Source organism: Lampetra planeri, chromosome 1 (genome assembly GCF_965212315.1).
Source record: "Lampetra planeri chromosome 1, kcLamPlan1.2.h2, whole genome shotgun sequence".
NCBI lineage: Eukaryota > Metazoa > Chordata > Hyperoartia > Petromyzontiformes > Petromyzontidae > Lampetra > Lampetra planeri.
The window spans coordinates 6,210,374-6,232,320 of record NC_136107.1 but is presented as its reverse complement, the minus strand read 5'-3'; the positions used below and the strand labels follow the sequence as shown (position 1 = coordinate 6,232,320).

Sequence of the window (21,947 nt, the reverse complement as noted above, 5' to 3'; positions counted from 1 at the left end):
CCAGTGAGATAGAATGGAACTAATTGATAAGTTTGCCATCAATGTATTGGATTGTCCTAAGTGCTCCCTGCTGCCTGTGTTTCCAAGTGCCGTAATTATGTGCTCCCTGGGGCTGTATTTTAAGTTAGCAAGTTGGCCATCCATTCCATTAAGTGAGCATGTTGTATGCCACCAGAACACATTGCACTGCATGATGTGGTGACAGCCACCTGTAATTCCTCACTTTAGAGGTGGTATTGGTGGTTCATGCAGATTTGCCTACACGTGTGCAGTACAGAACCTGAAGGGCTACAAATTGGCCAGAATATCAGTTCATTAGGTAGGTTGCTGGTTTCACTGAGAATTGTTTGTGTGTTATTTCCTTACAGATTTGTGTTTTACTATGTATTATTCATTACAAATATGGAATCGGTAGGCTAATTCATTGTCTCTACACTTTTCTCCCTTGGCTGCCCTGATCCAGTATTTTAAATGTCATGTTTTCATGGCAGGGATCAGTCCTCCAATAGGATGAAAACTGATGACTGACCACAAGTGTCAGTCATGTTATCAATCCTGGAAGGATGATAGGCCAATATATTTCTTAACTGGGATTTGAACACCAAATTCTAAACCTTCTGATCATGAGATGGATGCTTTTCCGTAGCACCGCCTAGTCGAATTTCCACAGAAAATACTCGCAAAAATGCTTTTGACAAGTCATTGATACAGATCAATGAAGGCTAACCCAGCTAACTATTTGATGTTAACACTTGTGAGGAATGCAGTTATGCACATATCAAAATATTATCTATTGGTGTGTTCCTGCTTTCATATGGGGGACTGTTGCCTTAAAATTATGAACACGTGCACTTTAATTCTAATTAACATAGGTTTAATACCTGGCCATGCACATGGTCAATGGCATTGGCTAATTCTGTGGTCCACCGCTAGGTTAACCCAGCCTGAAATTAGTACCTGCTGTGATATGTTTATGTTAACATCAGCACTGGGGAGACATAGTTCCGAATGTGGTGCTGGCCTTACTTGCCCCCTCGTGTAATGTCTTAGGTGGTGCTCACTAACAACACCGCATTTAACAATGTATCATTTCGTCAATTAAAATATATTTTTATGCCGACTGTACTTGTTTCGAATCGGGCATGTGACCATTGATTATATTCTCATGTTTTATGTTATTGGTTCACGTGACCCCCCCCCCCGTCAGCCACTGGAGGCATTACATTTACATTGTTTTAAAAAGGAATGCACTCTAAATCAAATCGTGACCCAACATTACAACAATCCGTCAATTTGTGACGGCGGTAAATTGTTACATGTCAACTAACAGTACGTGCGATTTGCTGTTTGTAAGACTAAATGAGGTTATTTTTCTATGCCCAGGATGAGGATGAGGAGATGCGATTGTACCACCTCAAGCTAGAGCAGCAGAAGCGTCTCCGTGAGGAGTTGATGCGTCGCAAGGAGGCTCGGCGCCACCAGCAGGCGGGCCAGCGCAAGAAAGAGCTCTTGCAGCGCATCAACCAGCAAACTCCCGCACAGCAGTTTCAGCAGCCACCGCATAACCAACAACAGCCACCAAATCAACAACTACAGCAGCAGAACCAGCCACTAAATCAACAAATGCAACAGCAGCAACACCAACCGCCAAATCAACAACTGCAGCAGCAGCAGCACCAGCAGAACCATCCATCAAACCAACAACTGCAGCAGCAGCAGCAGCAGCTGAACAATCAGCTTCGCACACAGCCTGCAGTCGTGCAGCAGAGAGACTCGCAGCCGTTCGCACAGCAGGGGACAGCATCCACTGCCTCGGCCCATCCACAGCAGATGAGCATCAAAAGCCGCCTCAACACAGTCAAGCCTAAAGTCCCCGCGGTGGGACAGCTAGGTTACAATCAGGCGGCGGCCGCCGCCACCGCCGAGGCCACCCGCAGGAACGTGTCCATCATGCAGCAGCGTAGTCAGGCGGTTGGTGAGGTGGTGCAGCAGTTGCCACCGGGGGGCAGCCCCGTGCTAGGAGGTGGCCTGAGCCACACTGTTCCGGTGCTGGAGAGGGTCGGAATGAAGCGCACTGTGGTGCAACGACAGGACAGCGAGGCTGAGAGGCAGCACATGGGAATGGCCAAGGTGCGCGTGGTGACAGAGGACCCTACTATGGTAAGGATACCTTGAGATTTGGCAATTGTAAGTCAGTCCTTTTATGGCACGTGTTCAAAATACTCGTGTTTGAATGTGCACGGAGCTAAATGACCTCAACCATATCATTGGCATATCCTTCCAATATGTTTGTGGGTTAGATGGAGGTGTGACAAGTCTCCATAAAATATTACTGCCATCTTCCCACATGGTGATACTCGTGTTATACATGCTGGATATATGGGTGAGCTGACCCACAACTTATATTTTAACTCTCAGTGTTCCAGTTGTAACAGACAGAATAAATGGAAGCCAGACTAGATTCACTGGCCTGTAATAGTGTTAAAAAAGTCATAAAATACGGTTTCTTACAAACACTGAGAAATGTTTAGATATTTGACGTAGAACATTACCGTTAGAAGATATTGCGGAGTAAATAACCCTTCGAAGAAGAGCCATTATCCATAGTGTTACTTCATGTTTTTTGTTGGAAAGCAGTGTTGGTGACAACGATGGTGATATATTGAATTTTATCAGACACTTGCATTTGTAAATTTAACACCCGTTCTCATTCTAATCCATTGCTATCACTCCACATTATTCTCCCTTTTCGCCATCCATCTTGAATCTCATTGTTTATCCACTGTAATATATTTTACACTGCAGTAGATATCATTACTCACATCCTTACACTCAGGCCTTCATCTCGATGGGGTTTCCCTTCCCACACTCATTGCCCTTATATTATTGCTGTGGTTCAAAAGATACTGTGTTTGCACCTTATTTTCTCCCCATCTGTGTAATTTTTATCCTATATTTCATACGCTCGGTAGCTGTTTGCTATCAAACGTGTTCCTTCATTCAACCAGGTCAGGCCCTGCTGACAAAGTTTGCCTTTTGCAAGGGTAATCTGGTAGGCCTGATCAGAAATGGATGTTTACATTCAGTAATTCACTTGTGGCTATAATTTTTTTGTCATAAAGTACTTACTAGGCCATCACAATTGTCACTGATTTTTCAATTGAGAAAATAACTGTCCTTACTCTGCCTGTAGCAGATCATTCTTAATAATATATTAAATATGCTTGGGTGTAATTTGATTACTGTACTTGCATGTGTGAGTTTTTCTTCTTCCCCCTGTTTGGAAATTTACGTTCATGACATTGGCTTTATATCCGAAGCAGAACATGATTGAAAACCAAAATTATACTTCGTGTGGCTTTTATGGATAAAGGTGTCTTAATATTTTTTCCCCATTGCTTATTTAAACTGAACCGGGCAATGTCCTTAACATATCGGCATTCATATCCCTTTATTGTCCCGAGTCATTTGTGGAAATTCCACTATTTGGGTAGAAATCAAATCATTACATAGGCTAGCTGCTGTTGGTGCCCTTCAAAGTCAAATTAAGGTGAACTTATTTTTCCAACCCCAGGGAGAATGACGGAGTTGACCACCTGGAGATTTGAACTTACGCCTTTCAATTGGAAGTTGAGCGCTATAACCAATGTGCCACCTGCAGTTACTCTCCTCTTACACCCCTATTATTGATCATGCTACATATTACACCCTCCCCCCACCAAATCGATTAGTAGATGTTCCTGTTATCCACACTTAACCATGGATAAGAGGAGTAACCCAGACATGGTGGGACGTTCATTTGAAATTCCACATTTTGAAAGCGCTGAGCATGTGCACATGCACAACTTTCTGATCCCAATGATTTTCCCAGTGGGGCCCAATCGTCGCTCATGGTGGTTCTGTGGTGTTCTGGTCATCTCTGCAGTTTTGGTGGTCCTGGTGTTCCCCCTCATTTTCCCATTACTATTTGTGGTCCTTTTAATCCCAGTGAAGGCCCCATTGGTCCTCATGGTGTCTCCATGGTCGTCCCCATTGTCCCGGTTTTCTAAGTGATGGTCTTGGTTGTTCTATTGCATCTGGTGGGCCCAGTAGTGGTCTCAGTATTGGTCCAGGCGATGGTCCTATGAGTGGTCCTAGGAGTTCAGATTCTAGTCTCCGATGGTCTCATTGGTGGTCCAGGTAGTTGCATTCTAGGTCCCGGTAGTCCCGACCAGCCAACGGCGGCAACAACGATGACACTCTTTCTGCGGTGACATCTCCACCCAGAAGTAGGTGCTATGCAATTTGATTTTACCTTCAAATGAATCATCTTATCCAAGCTCACGTACTTAATTACACTCAGAAAAGGGAAATGCGCTATTCAGTGTGGACAATAGGATTGTATCAGCACAGGCATGAGCAGCTTCACTCACTTGCCTATAACATTTAATTAAGTTAATCTTCGTTGTATTCAGTACAGAGATTGCGTCACTGGTTTTAGAAATGAGCCCTACATTCCTAATGTTACGTTTAAATGTTTTTCTCTTCATGTGTGGCAGCTCATGGAAAACATTTTGTCGGCTGGGTTGCAGCCCACAGCGCAACATCAATACAAGCAGGCACGGGGAATGGCACACGGGACACCCATGCAGCAACGACGGAACCTCCCGGGCATTGGGCCCATGGGACAGCCCGGCAACAGGGTCAGTTTATAGTTTCCACTGTGTCATTGAACATCCAATGACCAACATTGCGCTCGGGAGCGTTTGTGTACAAATCTTAGTGGTGATGTCAAAAGTACACTCATGGCTGTCAGTTGTTGCACAAGAAGACTACCTTTTTCTTGTTTAGCAACATAGTCTATTGATACATGACTATGTGTGCAACAGAGAAAACAAGTAGGAGGCCTGATTCACATCATGATTTAGCATTTTGAAAGGTGCCCTTGGTTTCTGGCTCTCCCGGTAGAAGTCATAAAGATTGAATGATCCATATTCGTGGTTCTTTCGGTAAAGTCACATAGAAGGGAAACAATAAAATAATACAAATATAAAACGATAAGAAAATTTGAAAAAAGTGTTTTTTTTGCTGTGGTTTTTCACACCTGATGGTGATTGCTTGTGTTGCAGTCGAAACGTCGTGAGAATTTTATCGTTTTATATTTTTCTTATTTTATTGTTTCCCTTCTACGTGACTTTACCGAAAGAACCAAGAAATGAAACCCTGCAGTCACGAAAGCTTTAAATAAAAATTGAATGATCCCTTAATCTAATAACATACAATGACTCAAAAAATGTTCACTTTCTTATTAAAACTATTTAAGCAAATCAGCAAATTGTAGTTGGTATTTAAAAAAAAATCCTATTTCATAAAGTTGTGTTTGTTTAACCAAGGCAAATCCTGGACTGTTTTGTAGGTGAATTTTCAGATGTCTATTCTCCAGTTCATCATGCAATTATTTTCATGCTGATGCATATTGTTACCAAATCCTACATTGTCTAATTGTAATCTATACCCCAAAGACTTAGTGATTGATATACACCAAAGGCATTTTGCACATTTAGTGTTATTTTGCACAAATAGCAATCTGGTTGTGGTATTGCACCTCTGATTACACGGTTGGCTACTTATGGTGTGAAATAAGTTCACCATGCATACATATGTATAGATGCATTTATATCAGGCTGGGAAGCAGTGTGTTTAGATCACTCAACTCAAAATCTAATTGATATTCCGGTTGTGGGTCTAATCAGCCAATAATTTCTCTGGTATTTGTGGTGATTGCCACTTTGTGTGAAGTTGTCAGTGGTTGTAATTAAGTTACACAGACCTCTGCCATGGATGGGATTGTTGAATTTTACCTCTGGACTGAAGTGGCCAAATAAGATGAGCACCGCCCCATACTCATTTGATCGGTGTGAGATTGATTATTTAGATCCCATCCTGTTAGATGCTGCTGCCTCACTGCCATACAGTGCTCCTGCCTAAATTCCGCAGTTGATTGATGGTCCATCCCACCCTGCAGGGTGTTCTGTCACGGACAGGGTGCTTAATGTGAGAACATGACTCTTCACGGTCTACAGCGTTTTGCATTTCTCAGTGTAATCTTGAAGAGCTGATGCTGATTGTGGTACCAGATACCAACAAGGTTGCTTTGTTGTCATGCCTGCTATCATGGCAAGCTTTGTGGCATTTTATCTCCGAATTATTTCACAATTTATTTCCAAATCATTTTAAATTTGATGCTCTTTTGTGCCCCTTATGGCGTTGCAGATGACATTTGTGATTTTATCTGCAACGAGTGCTGCTTCGATATGAGGATATATTTCGTTATTTGTAGCGCTACCTTACACTGCAGTGCTCTTAGTGGTCTTGAGTTAATGGTAGACAGCACAAATTGGAACTTGTTTTACTGACCCAAGGTGGATGATGGGTTGATTCAATTACCAATCGGGATTTGATGGCTCTGCCACAGGGCCACCAATTCAGATTGTAATTTTGCAAGTAGCATGAATGAAACTGTCTGGGTTCTTAAGTGTAGAGTTTGTGGTCTTAGCCTGATTTAAAATGATTGCATTAGAAAACCATCATGTATTAATTCACATTTAATTCAGAAATATTCGAGGTTTGAGGACTAAAAGAATGCTTCTTGCACTGCATATAGAGGGCATGCTACTTAACGTAGATAAGATGCGTATTCAATCGACTAGAAAAGTTGTGACATGTCATGGGGTTACTGACACGACGTGGTACCCTGCTTACTGTGAGTTCTGAATGGACATTTCATCACCTTGTGACATGATGCCGATGGCACACTTGGATATAGGATTTATCATTTTATTATTAAATTAAGTAATAAAAGTGGCATAAAAACGTCAAGCAATCATATGCTGCTATATCAAACAAGTAATTTGGCACTCTACCTCTGGCTTCTGATTTGAAAACGGTCCATTGTCCGAAATGTCACCTGTTGTATATTTTTTGCTTTTTATGGAAATATTTTTGACTAATGTATTGAGTTTTTTTAAATGTTATTTGCGTGCTTGGCTTTGTTTAAGAGTATCTGGTGTGTCTCATCTTCTCAGATGCCCATGGCGATGCGAGGCAAGGGGGGATTTCCCCCTCACATGGCTGGAGGCAGGGGGCAGGCACGAGGAGTCCCGCACCCCCAGAACTTGCGTGTTGTGGAGTGCAGGCCACAGCCCAGCCGCGTTGCTATCGATGGCCTCTCCATCAACACCTCTGAGGGCCAGCTGAGGGCCATCTTAGGCTCGGTGGGACCCATAGAGGTACGTAGAAGTCCAAGGGTAATGATGACGACACTGGTGAGGATGGAGTGCATCATTAATTTCAATGGGTGATAAGGGTGGTACTTGAAATTCATGTATTTTTTTTATTAAATTATACTTTTGATACTCACTGGTATTACCATGCTGTATTGTGACGTAGTAAGGATGACCTTTATTGCCCATTACTAGATTTCATCTCAGTTTTTGAGTGCTGTGATGAAAATGTTTTTTCAGTGCCTAACCAGAAGGTGGTGCCCCACTACTACCATGGAGCCTCTTAAACTTGTAACCATGCAAACTATTGGGTGCTATCTTATTCCAGTATTGATGCATAGCAATGCAACAGTTGAAATCGTTTTTTGTGAATTCAAACTTGCTGATTCCCCTGGTTTTCAGATTTTCCCCTCTTGTGTGCATTGTGGTAGCACTCATGTTTGTGTCCCTATGTTTTGGAAATTCCATATTTTCTGGGAAGCAACATATGAATAACACTACCCTAAATGGAAAATATATATAAATAGGTGATGGATTGGGCAATGCCCCTTCATAGCACATAGTTGACCTGAAATGACATAAATTTGACATGTTTTCCAGGGCAATGTTATTGACAAATGTGTTGAGTTTTGTGTGCTTATGCACCACTGCCAACGCAGTATCACAAGAAAATGCATGAATATTTTCAAGAGATTTTCAGTATATCTCAATAGGATGAAAAATGCTGAATTCTCACAAGTCGAACTCATGTTTCATGACCCTCTGGGACGATGGTCCGAGTTTACTCATAACCAGTATTTGAACTCTCAACTTTGTGATTGTGAGTCCAGCGCGTACCACCTAATCGAAAAGCAGAGTTCTATATATGATGGAAGATGCAATTATGATGCTGATTTTTTCTCTTTTGTCCTAGACTTTGGAGATGATGCCACATCACCGACGAGCTGTCGCCACCTTTATTGATCCAGCCCATGCTGTCGACTTCCAGCAGCAATACCACAGGTAAACTATGTGACAAGGATACAATATTGTATGGATGTATGTGGAACTTAATTTGCACCATATGTATCAAACCGTGGCTAATCGGAGGTGTGGAGGAAGGACAACAAACTTAACACATAAAATAAACAAATATTATATTAGTGAGCCCCTCATCTCACTTAAATATCTCTATACATTTTCATCCACTGCATATTTTAACTTGTGCAGCACTAGATTGTTGTATGTTGAGCTCTACTCAAAATTAATGGCGCATAGTGCGGTTGCCTACTTTAAAAGTAAGAGGTGAGTGACTTTAAAGAGCTGGTGATGCTCCTGGCAGTTGGACTAATCCTGAACTTCTAAGATTCTGGTTTTGATTCCAGGATGTCACTTGTGATAAAAACCAGTTTCTCAAGTGTAATGAGTTTATGGTCTCAGCCTTGTCACCAATGATTACAGAAACAACTAAACATTATATATTTACGTAATTTATCCTGACCCAACTATGGCAGATAACAGTAATAAGAAATACTGTGGAGGGGAAATAATAAAATAATACACCATTATTATTTTATTATTTCCCTTCTACGTGACTTTACCGAAAGAACCAAGAATATGAATCCCTGCAGTCACGAAAGCTTTAAATCGAAAAATACTGTGGAGTTAACACGAGATTAACTTTACAGAGAAAAAAGGAGTACCATATATTCTTGGGTAACAGAGGCTGATCAAAATTTCTCATTTTTATGTAGTTATGGTATTATTTTCCAAAATATCCCTTGCCTGCTGGTGTTGAGAAATCCTGAAAGGATGTGTTACTGTTTCATAACATCACTATGTTATCACAATTATGATATTCCACCAAAATAGTGAACAAAATGGTTCGTGAAATGTGAGCTGAAGTCTAAATTATTAACACATTGCTCCATTCCTTGTGGATTCACAGGCACATGGTAGACCTCTCGCACATTAATGTCACGGTGCTGATGGAAGGGTGAACTTTGCCCGCGTCGGCGACTCTTCGCCTCCCTCCAGCGCTCCCGTTGCCCCAGCGCAGCACTCGTTGGACCGAGACAGAGAACGCCTCCCTCCTCAAGAGAGCCTCCTCCATTCTCCTCCCCGTGTGCACAGCAAAGTACGCTACTCGATGGTAACATGTGTAGAGCCATGTCGGCCACAGCGTTCAGATGAACTGACAGCAATGGAGCATGGGCTGTGATTTGTAACGGACTCTGGATGAGTGACAATTCTCCGTGGGGCGACAGATGAGAAGAACGGACAATGTGCCGCCACTGCAGTTACGTCAACTGCATATGTTGTAATTATTTTTGTCGCAGAAGTTATACATTTTATTGCCTTGTGTCGTAAATAAAATCGGGCAACGATTTAGCTTACAGAGTTGTTATTAGTAGGTTTGTGTTCACGCCTCTGTGCTTATCTTTACGTTGTCATTTATTGTAAAATATAGTAGGAAGCAGGTTAGTGGTCTCTTGAGTAATCGTAGAATAATAGGGAGGAACCCAGTGAGATTTTTTTTTACAGAGAAAACAAGTGTACTCCTTTCATAGAATTTCAGATCAATCACCAATATATAGACAATGGGCATCATAGTTTTTAAAGTGAGATGATCACTTAATTCTAAAATAAGACTTTCATTGCAATCCCAGGGCTAACGTTTTGTTTGAATTACCAGGTAGCCTAGAAGGCAGTTCTTACGATGTTGACCAAAACACATTTTTGTTCATGTAACATAGCTATTGATTTTCTTGGCCCAGAGAGTAAAACCTTGCTTTTAATTCCTCAAAGCCTGCATTTTGCAGCATACAACGAGTTGAAAGCTGTAGTGCAACAAATGGCACAGAACCATGTGAAATGCACGTGTATCAGCCTGATGCATTTGTGTGGCAAAACCTCTCAGCAGGATTTTGTTTAATCAACTGCAGCTTTATGCCTTGTTAAACAATTACTTAATACTAATTTGCAGTATTTGTAATTAGGTAATGTAACTATACAATTCAGAGTTCTGCTTTGCGAAATCTTCATGCCATTAGGGAAGCGATTCTTGGCCTACCTTGAGAAGTCCAGTTGTTGCACTCTGACAATAGCTTGACTGCCACGGACTAAGTCTGCAATTGAAAATTCACGACTAGTTAGTGAGTGGCCAGACAGATCCTTATAATTCTTGTTGTGTTGGTTCTGCTGGTGGCACCTGGGCTGTAATGTCGACAGGTTCATTCTCACAGGCAGGTGCGTTGGCATTGCCTTTGCAATAAGGTAAGGCTGATGCGTTGTGTAAAATTGAGCAGCAATGTTAGGTTGTCTACATCAGTTGCAGTTTTGTCTGGATGTATCGTTATTAATTATTGTTTGCTATTGAGCTGGTCCTGAATGTTTAGTTGAATGGGCACTTTTTTAAGCTGAGGCAATTTTAGTGATTGCGGCTTGAATTATTCGATTTTTTATCGCAAGGTGCACATGACAGGGCGCAAACTTTTTGTCATGAAGGAACTATTTCCCTTTGGACAAGAATGCAGCTCATTCACCGAGGGTTCAGTTATTTCCCCCAGCAAAACACTGTCTGCATTGTTAGTGGCTTGAGACTGACATGGAAGTGTTTCCACTGCGTAGAGGTGCAAGAGCACGTGGAGTGTCTCCCTGTCCAAATGAGCAATGGCACGGTGCTCAGTCCTACTGTGGTGGCCCATAGCCAGTGGTGGAAATTCCACATTCCCATAGTGGAAGCCAAGTCTCCATAAGATGATTGTGAGTTTTGCACTCGAGTCATAGCACCACCTGGCCTGGTAAGGGAGTACCTTTAGCCTGGAAAGAAAACAAGTTTACCCAGAGGAGCCGAAGGTGGTGTTCAAAGTAATTCCTACCTCTGTATACATTTTACCCTCTTCACAGGTGGATTATATGAAGGAGCACATTGGGAAAAATCACAGTTGTGTCAAATGTATACATTTGTGGTAGCTGGGCCTCATTGCACAGGCCAGAGGGTCAGAGTTTTGGTAAATTTTAACACAAGACGACATAACATCAAGTTCACATGATTATCAAGGAAGAGGTGGTTCAAGAGGAGACTGCGAAATGGCCTCAGCATTGTTAGAATCTTCCCTTCAAGTGCTTTTGAAGTATTAAATCACATCATTAATACGGCCAATGAAAAACACGGTGGCAGGAAATTCCAGTTAAAATAACTTCTGTAGATACACTTATATGACGTCTGAATGTGTCCTGATTAGTTCCTGTTCCTAAAAATAGATATCAATTAATCACTACTTTAATTCCAGCCTTTGTCATAATTGTAAAAAATTGTCTATGCAACACAGTCAACATAGATTCGGAGCCTGTTGTATGAAAGGGATATGTATTTAGAATCCAGATGGACGCAGTCCCATGTATGCATTAGTTATTCATGGGAATGATTCAAAAGTATCTGTTTCAGGCTCTCCTCTGCATTTTGCCCAGGAGGAAATGATTACCTATGCCTGCCTGGCTCGGGTACCGGAGTGCATCTGATGCTTCTTTGCTACAGCTGATCCACAGGACTTCGTAGACCCATAGTGTTGTGACTCGGGCGTATCTTACAGAAGGCAGCTGAAATACCATGTCCATGCGGATGCTGGAAAGACTAAAGTATAATTATGGCTTAAAGATATGTCATCTGTTGCGTTACTTCACTGGAAGATAATGTTTATTCACAAACTGCCAACACCACCCAAGGCTTGACTTAAGTTCACATGAGACCAGTGTCCCCTTGTTAGGTCGATATATCTTTAGTAGAGATATTTATGCAGTGGCACTTGCCTTATCCATGAAAAGGATATCTACATTGCAGAACACGTACCTAGATAGAGACGTTAACTTTGGCTTTTTTCTGTTTGTCCTCTGTATAATCTTGTTCTTTTCAATAGGTGTGCATAGCTGTCCGAGTTGCGTGCGTATGAGTTAGTGTTTATAAAAAAGATTGTGACCATGTTGGATTCCTTTAAGTTGTTAATCATAGGATTTTAAAGACTACTTCGATGTTAAGTACTGTTTTCATTAGGATAACTATTTGAGACCTAATGATTTATATGGGAATCATCTTGGTATCGCAGCCTGCTCAAGAGGCTCCTAAAGCTCGAAAGTGGGTAGTGACACTTTGCTCCATTAAGTTTTGACTTCAGGAAACCTTTTTGCGTGCAACGGGGACAGCTGAGTGTGACAATGGTTTTGATTTAACTTTTGGATTGGCACATTGTGTCAGCGTATCTTTACACAAAGAGGCTAATCGTGAACGTTGTCACAGAAAGAGCAGAAGTATGACAGAGTAACTGTGGATGCGAGTAGCAGCTTAGGTAGGGGCAGGAGCTTGTTTTATTGTTGTCACCTGGGTTCAGTGTGCTCCTTCCAGCAGTACACTGGAGAGCCCTGGACAGCACGTTAACTTGCTAATACAAAATGCTCCCAGGAGCCATCGGTACAGGTACTTTTGATTTATTTTGGGACCTTTTCATAGCATGCTCAAGAGGCCACTAGTCTGCTTTCCTTGTAGATGCAGGTCGTTCATAGTTTGTCATTCCCCGAATCACATTTTTGTCACAAACCAAGGCTTGGGAGAGAATTTTTTTACGTGTACTTGCTGTGGAAAACATTAAAACATTAAACGCTGTCATGAGTGACACAGTTAAGGGTGATTTTACGTGTATGTTTTATTTATATGTGATGCTGCACATAGATATATCTTTTTGAATACTTGGAGTGCATTATACAGTATAAGATGACAACATACCTTGGCATTTACTGCAGATAATGCCTGATTCGTAAACATGATTTAAAATGACAGTAAGTATACGTGGGACAGTCTGAATATCAAACAGCACGAGTGCTCCTTAAAAAAGAGGGTTTGTTTTTCAAGACTTGAATGTTCTAATTGGCCACGTGTTTTCACGAACTTCAGGTTACGTGAAGTTAGTGACACGTCATATTTGCATATGATGTGAAAATAACTGCCAAAGTGCAGAGTTAACAATGGCTGTACATTTTATATTAATACAAAATTCACTTTAGATTGTAGCACTCAATTTGCATAGATACAAGTTTGGCATTTGGCATGTTTCTAAATTCTTAATAGCTTTTTGTTGTTTTTCATAATATACTCGGGTATCACAGGAGAATGGGTATTTTTTCTGCCATGTTACCATGACCGCATTTTGACACAGCTTTTTAGCGTGTTCACCGAAGCGGGTGTGCCATGAAAACAATGGGATTTGTTTGCAACGATTGTTTTTGGTTATACAACACTGAAGTTAATGAGTGATGTTTGTTCCTTCACTGGATTTTTGAACAAGGGGCTTCATTTGAACAGATGGAATAGTACCAATGCCACGCATTCCTGGGCCATGATATTTAGGGACCTGCTTTTTGCTGCATCAGCTGTTTCGAGTAGTTGGCATGCATACAGAGGACTTAAATTATGCTGAGAATGGAAGTGTCATTTGCCTAACTGGGCATTGCTACGTTTTACTACTTATGTCTTGTAAAAATATTCTGGTGATTTTCTGCACTGCTGGACATTTTGGCACAGGTCCTGAACAATTGTTAATACAATGTATTATTATTGTAATTCGTTAGGGCTGGGATTTAATGTGTAATTTTTGCAATCGATATCATGAACCTACAGTCGTGTCTCCTTGACATGTACTGCTTACCGACGATCGATTTTGCATCTTCAATAATCCGATTATACATGTTACATTTGTCAAATTACTTTACGGTCCAAAAATATGCACCCTTTTCATACTTCATTGCATATTGTGCACGTCATTGTCAACTTTTGTGAATTAATGGAGCAGGTGGGATGCTCCATAGGCCCCATTCTTGCTTACCCCTCTCCATATCAGAGCGAGACTTACTGTAAATCTATCAGTATACTGTAACGCTATAGGTTGAACATAATCTACAACCCAGGGCATCCGTTTTGTTTATTTGACCTCTCTTCTGTCAATACCTGCCCCATATTTGTTTTGTAGAAATGTTAAGGCAAATTGAAGCCTGATCTATTTTTTGGGACAATAATCTGAGCATGCTCCTTGTCTTTTTTTTTACTGTTTGAAACTGGTTTTATGTCGCATTTTAAATAGCGACAGTGTTTTAAAAACCTTTCAATAGACACATTTTAAAACAATTTAAGAAGTACATTTGTTGTATGTAAAGTTAAAGTGTTAGTGTACTGCATGTGCCAACCCATTCGTGGATGACTGTCATGTATTTAATAATGTCATTTTGTCCATATCCAAAAGTTAAATAACTCTGCCTCGTAAGATAGAGCATAATGCTATTTTGCATGCCCATGGCCCTGCCACAAAAATGTTATCTCTCGCTTATTAAGGCTGTCCCGTTCGATACTTAATTAGGAAGTACATTTATGCTTAATTTGCGATTTGATGTGCAGACTACATATTAAACACGCTGGCAGTAATCAGTGTGTAGCTCCATTGCATGGAAACTAATTATTTTGTTACGAAGCAACGTAGTCTTATCAAAAGTGTTAATTGAACGTGCTCACGATGACAGAACTTGAATTCCAGTATGCACAAGCACTAAATGAAACCTCTAATCAGGTGACATCAGACTACTGTATTCACTGTGGCTTCGTTCGTCAACCTGAGCATTGAATCCCAGCCCTAATTAGTCCTTAGCACTTCAAGGGGATGACTGCAAGGCTGTGTAGATGAGATGCACACCCAATGAACTTGCACGTGTCTAACTACATCGGAATTATAAACTAATTACTCTTACACTGGAGGATAAGATGCCTCATAATTCGTTTATAAATCACATGCATGTGTTGTTGGCTGTGCACCCCTTCATAGAATCATTTGGTCTCCTTAGACTATTCCTAATCAACAGGCGGTTTGTGCTGTACTTTCACTACCTGTTCAGTATTTCTTGGAGAATTACATGTTATCTCTTCAGCTGGTATTTCTCTGCACAACTCTTGTCAATTCCCAGTGAACTAATACGTGGTCAATTAACTGGAAGGTTTTTAAATCCTTTATATTAAGTTCACTTGCTTGCTTGCACGCTTACGACCGTGCAAATCTTTCGGTCGATTTTTAACCCGCTTCCCGTGATTCAATCGAGCTGACATTTTGCACACAGACTCGTTGTGCGTGACAATTTATTTTCGTGAAATTTTTTTCCAAAATGTTACACTTTTTAGGAAATGTTTTTTTATATTTAATTACCAATTGCTTAATGGTGGCAGGCAATCATCTGACCCATAGGTGGCAGCCATCTCAAGCCAGAGGACGAGAGGACTCTAGCCGCCACGCATATAAAGGATTTATAGTGAAAAACTTTGTTTTTACGGGTTAATTTTTTTTACAATTTCCATTAGGGTCGGTGTCGCTCTGTGTGCAACCTTGGCTATGCTTGCTTGCACAGCCACTTAGACTTGCGGCCTGCCCATATCCAGTAGGATTCCAATATCCCAACACTCGTTAAAACAGTACTATGAATGGGAATTGTGTCATGTTGCAATGCTGTTGCTCATAATTCTAAACAACTGGCTGTTAAGGAGTGGCCTACAACACATACATGCCTTTTGTTGTGACATGTATGTTCATTGTGGTGCCTTGCAGTGCGTTATTACGTTCGGATCTGTACATGTTTATTCCCAATTATTTAGCGTTGTACTTTTAGAAGGATTAAACAGGACCCTTCTGCTTTTGGAAGGGAAGGATGCACTTTGTTGTTGTATACAAAAACAATGCTATGGAGAATAAGGAACGATTGCATAAGAAATAAATGTACCAGCAATTTTGATAGGCATTTTTTCGAATGCACAATGGTGACACGGCCAACATATTGACAGCCCTGTGCTTGCATTCCCAAGCATGGTTTGAATTTCCTCTTATTTTTGCAAACTATAAATGCTGATGCAGCTCAGCAGTGAATCAGAATAGGAATGGGTGGAATGGCCTGATTGCACAGTGGCTGGGACTTGGTGCATACACATTTCAGAAGTACAGATGCCACTTGTAGATGGGGGTGGTGCAGAAAATCTCGGGTATGTGGTGGTGTGAGGTATTCATGTGTGTGCAGGTGATATATACAACATCCCAGAGCAGGATTTTCACATTGTGTTGCCCGTTTATCATAAGTTTGCATGAGTATTTCTTTGGATTATTTTAAATTTTGCCCTGCAGCATTCTGGTATTGCACAAGGATTAAAAATAGTGTGTGTGCACGCGCGCCATACTGCACAATGTATACAATTTGATCGACACATTATCGCATTCATATTAATGTTTATTTTAGAGGAAAACAAGCGGGATTTGTTTTCTAAGCACCACTGGAATTCTGAAATCACGAGTCAATGTGCAATAATATAGGTTTAAAACAAATTACATGCCACATCGTACTGCTTTGGTGTCAGTCGTCTGTTTTGGCAATGTGATGGTTGTATGCATTTTATGTATGTGTAATACTGTTTGTTAAAAGCCCTACATGCATTTTCTGCACTTTATTTAAACATTCTCATCAAAATGCTCAATGGCAAAAGGTATCCTTGAAAGGTGCAGATATACCCGTTATACCTGCAAAAAAAAGTGTTGTCCTTTATGTACGTGTGATATATGTTTATACAAGTTGAAATGTTGAATTGTGTTGTATTGGGTGGGTTTTTAATGGTCCTAATTGGCACAATTTGGAAAAAAATTAGCAAATTTGTATGTTGAACTTATTTCACACCGTACGTAGCTAATCGTAGGTGCGTAATATAATTTGGATTACTCTTCACAGTCATTTGATCAACCAATGTCCACTCGCAGGTCGGTACCAAAGTGCCCTTGTGCCACACAGGGGACAGCTGCCACTGGAGGGGGGGGGGGTCCCCTTTGAATGTTTGATGTGTTGCAAGGCACAGAGTTTGAGGCATTATAGCACCATGTAAATACAAAGATTTCGATTGTATATTTTTTCAAATGTGTGCAACTGCCTTCATAATTACCAGCATACATTTCCATTTGTGTTACATTTGTGTTTTTAAAAACTGTTTTAACATTGTGTATCGCTTACTAAAGGTTTTTAGTGTGTTAAGCAAGGTAACTTGTACGTTTTTCATAATACAGTTATTTGGGTTAGATTGCATTTCATGTGCTTTCATGTGGTTGTTGGTCAATTGCTTTTTATTACAGGCTGGAGGCACAGCGTTTTTTTGGTGTGGTTTTGAGTGATTAACGGTCATAGTTAAACCTTTTCCAGGTATAGGTTACATGGACCAGGAGCAAGGCTCGCTCAGGCTTCTGGATGTGCAGATTCCCCTTGGGGGAAATAACGTGTTTGTACTCGTCATGCCTCGTCTCAATAGTAACCGACCGAGAGTTCACAGGGAACGTGCCGGCACACACGGGGGACCAAGCTGCTTCTCTTTGTAATGATCACTTACTGACAGATTTGATTCTCTTACAGATTTCTTATCATCACTCTTCAATGGAGACTGCAGGACACAACTTTCCATTTCCTTCAGACCACCCCACTTAACATTTTGTTCATTGCAGCGTTTTGAGTGTTTTCTTCATCAGGCGTGACTGTATGGTGGAAGAAGGTTTCTCTTCATCTCCAAATTTGTGTGTTTGTGGGCTTCTCATCGACACTGTCGGATTGGTAAATAAAAACGTGTGGATTCATTTAAAACTCAATTCATAACGTCTCACGTGTTTGTGTGTTTTCAGCTGAAACAGCATTAACCCTTGCTGCAGCATGTTTTGTTAATTGTATGTAAAAAGCCATTAATGATTTTTTTTAAGTGAAGTGTTTGGTTGTTTGTAAATCGGTTGATCAATGTAGAACTTGCCAACTGTTGCAGATGCCCTGCTGGCCTGTGCAGGGCCTTGTATGTGTACTCAATTTACTTGCAGGAACAAGTGAAGTCATCCTACCTGGGCCTCCAGTGATTTTCCTATCGAAGTGGATTTGGGATTTTAACACCACTGGTTTCATTACACATTGCATTTTTTGGAAACCAACTGAACTTTGTAATCTTATATTAAGATCTTAAAAAGCGTGACATGTCGAGTTTTAAGAACTGAAATTCCATTGTTCATCAATACATGGATACTGGAACACGTATTGCACTGTGTGTGTTACATCTGCCTTATCTGATATTCAGATATTTGTATTAAAGAAACATTCTACTCCTATACTAAGACTTTTTAAACCTGAATATTATAAATAATTGGCTACTTTGTTTCTTTTAGCACCTGGATGCTGGATCTTGTATTGTACTATGTGCATGACATTTAAATCTTCTGATATTCAGGATTTTGTATTAAAGCAACATTCTATTTTTATATTATGAAGACTGTAAACCTGAATGTTTTTAAATAAACACATTTCAAAAGGCAACTTTGTTTCTTGCTCATTTTCTTACATGTGTAATGAAGCTCCTTTGAGACGTCCATTCTTTAAAAAGGTGAAGTCTTTATTGCTAAGAATAACTTATTTATAACTCCGCGATCGGTCAGCCCCAATGGTTTCCACTCGTCGCCCATGATCAGTCAGCCCTGATGCCTTCCACCTCGTTTGTTGGTTCCTGGGCAAGCGCCCATACTGCGGGCCTCACTCCCCTTATATCCATGCTCGGCCCGCTCCTGTCGGACAGTGCCATCCACCCCACTATGGCACGTGTCTTTAATGATCTCAACGTGTATTTATAGAATAACACTGGTCTACAATTTTTTATACGTCTGCTTCAGAGATGAAATGTGCTGTTTATTATGGACTAGCTTGTTTGCCCGTCATATGGACGGAAGCTGCAATATTTACGAAAAAATTGAGCCTTACTCTTTGGTTCTTTCGGTAAAGTCACGTAGGTATTAAATAAAATAAATCGCGAAGTTTCGGGCGCAACACAAGCGTCCGTCATCAGGTGAGAAAGCATGGTCTGCTGCTGAGGCAGACTTTTAAAAGGTTTGAAATGGGTGTAGCCCAAGGGTTATACAGAAGTGGGCGGCGCTATTGATGTTAATGTGAGAAATTAGTGGCCTCCTCGACGAGGGCACGGAAGTGGCTATGTTAATGCGAGAGATTAGCATGTTAATGTAGGAACGAAGAGTGGTGCAATCTAAAGGCATGAGAGCGCAATCCAAAGGACATGTGAGCATGAAAGTGCTATCCAATGTTAATGTGATTTATTTTATACCTACGTGACTACCGAAAGAACCAAAGAGTATGGATTCCTGCAGTCACGAAAGCTTCAAATCAAGACGGAGTATAATTGTATCTTTTGTAAATTTAATGGCAGTGAATCTTGCGCGAAAATATGCCATCAAACACTTCCCTGCATTTCACTGTAGCACTGTATTAATGGCAGTGATTCTTGCACAAAACTATGTCAAAACACCTCGCTTCATGTCACTAGCACTGTATATAACTGACCTATTTGTTCAAATAAACTGCTCTGATACTTTATTCTCTTCTGTTTTCGGTCGCTGGGCTTGAAATAAATTGGAATTCGATACAATATTTGGAAAATCACTAAGAAATGTCTATTTTAACATAATGTAGAAGCTTAAATTAGACTTACCTTTTGTCTCAAGTGCTGAAGATAAAAAATAAAGACACCAAATCTACTTTGTTGCTGCGTAGAAGTATTTATTAGATTCACTTTCAATAAAGAAACGTCCAACTTCAAGCTCGACCTGCGTGAGTGAAACAATCCACCTGCGCATGAATATTAATGAGGGGGGGGTGCAGCATGTGAAGTGACGTCACGCGCGTTAAACATAAACAGACATTTTGTGCTGAATTCAAATATGACAATTAAAACAGCTGATTGGCTACTGTTCCCAAGATATTTAAGTTTTTACATTTTACTTCTATGTACAATGTGTAGATAGTGTTTTACTCATAAATTGTAAACCTAGGTTTTTTCATGTGTTTGTAATAAAGGACTCTTTAGGCGATGTAGGTCTACGTTTGTCCTTTATTGGGTTTTTGTCTCGCACCCGGCGATGTCCGCGTTCGGACCCGCGCCTATTCTGTCGTGCGCCCCGCACACGCGTCGTGTGCCCCGCGCACGCGTCGTGTGCCCCGCACACCCCGCAACCACACCGCTGCCCCGTGTGCCCCGCACACTCTGCAGCCACACCGCTGCTCCGTGTGCCCCGCACACTCCGTAGCCACACCGCTGCTCCGTGTGCCCCGCACACTCCGTAGCCACACCGCTGCTCCGTTTGCCCCGCACACTCTTCTAACTCCTCACACCCCGCTAGCTACTGCTACCCCACGTACACCGCTGGCCGACGGTGCCGTGACTCCGACCACGTGGCAAATGGCGCCACTCTTCCGCCACCACCCAGCGTGGCTCTCCCCTATTTCCACTCTCTTCCGACTCCCAGATCTCTTCCGGCTCTCACCCTATATCCTCCTTCTCGCGTGACCCTGACTCCTCCTTCCCGCACTGCCCCTGTCTCCGCCCCCACTCACCCCGACTCCCATTGGAGCCGAGGTGAGCAGTGGCTCCTCCCACACGCCCCGTCGACCAGGCTCCGCCTCCCCAATACTCCGGCCCGTGTGAGTGGTGCGGACGCAGCGCCCACCCTGTCCTTGCTCGCATTACATGTTTATGGATGCTTTACATGATAAAATGTCATCTGTCCTGTTCATGTAACTTAAAAAAATCAGCAAAAGAGTTATATAAATAAAATGTATTATGAAACAAAAGGCTAAAAACTTACGTATATATAGTACATTTTTTAGTTCTTATTCAGTGTTTACTCTGTGCTTCTTGGCTTGTCTCTTGTATTCATTAAACGGAGCATCTCTTGTCACTGTCCAGCAATAGTCTGCAAGCATTGATGGGCTCCATTTGTCCTGATAGCGTTTCTCCATTGTTGCAATGTCCTGGTGAAATCGCTCGCCATGCTCGTCGCTCACTGCTCCGCAGTTCGGTGGGGAAAAAATCGAGATGAGAGTGCAAAAAATGTGTCTTTCGTGACATGTTGTATGCCTTGAGAAGGTTTTCCACAAACTCCCTGTAGTTGTCTGCCTTGTTTCCGAGAAAATGTGTTGCCATGAACTGGAAGGCGTTCCATGCCGTCTTTTCCTTGCCACGCAGTGCACTGTCAAATGCATCATCTTGAAGAAGTTCACGAATCTGAGGATCAACAAAGACACCTTCCTTTATCTTAGCCTCACTTAACCTTGGAAATTTTCCACGGATGTACTTGAAAGCTGCTTGTGTTTTGTCCATGACTTTGACAAAGTTCTTCATCAGACCCAGCTTGATGTGGAAGGGTGGTAACAATCTTCCTTGATTGAACAAGTGGTGGATGCTGAACACTTTTCCTCCCAGGCTCCAATGACTGTTGGAGTGACAAATCTATTTTAATGTAGTGGGAATCTCTCGCACGACTATCCCATTCACAGATAAAACAGCAGTACTTTGTGTATACAGTCTGCAGACCAAGCAAAAGAGCAACAACCTTCAAATCGCCACAAAGCTGCCACTAATGTTGGTCATAGTTTCTGCACCTCACAAGTTGTTTTATGTTGTCATATGTTTCCTTCATGTGGCCTGCATGGCCAACTGGAATTGATGGAAAAATATTGTCATTATGCAGCAAAACAGCTTTAAGACTTCTATTCGATTAATCAATTAACAGTTTCCACTAATTTGGATCATGAACGATGTTGAGGGCTGCCATCACA

The 21,947-nt window shown here is 41.4% G+C and overlaps 1 protein-coding gene across 3 annotated transcripts in view; it reads left to right on the top strand.

The window, feature by feature from the left end:
- RBM33 (RNA binding motif protein 33) overlaps window positions 1-18,641 on the top strand; it is a 56,936-nt gene extending 38,295 nt beyond the window's left edge. For all 3 annotated transcript variants that reach the window (XM_078615468.1, XM_078615556.1, XM_078615390.1), the window contains exons 15-19: window positions 1,384-2,160; window positions 4,539-4,682; window positions 7,065-7,268; window positions 8,176-8,264; window positions 9,190-18,641. In XM_078615468.1, coding sequence (XP_078471594.1) covers window positions 1,384-2,160; window positions 4,539-4,682; window positions 7,065-7,268; window positions 8,176-8,264; window positions 9,190-9,241 — 1,266 coding nt within the window. In that variant the 3' untranslated portion in view covers window positions 9,242-18,641. The remainder of the gene's footprint in view (window positions 1-1,383; window positions 2,161-4,538; window positions 4,683-7,064; window positions 7,269-8,175; window positions 8,265-9,189) is intronic.
- Window positions 18,642-21,947: the final 3,306 nt, after the last annotated feature.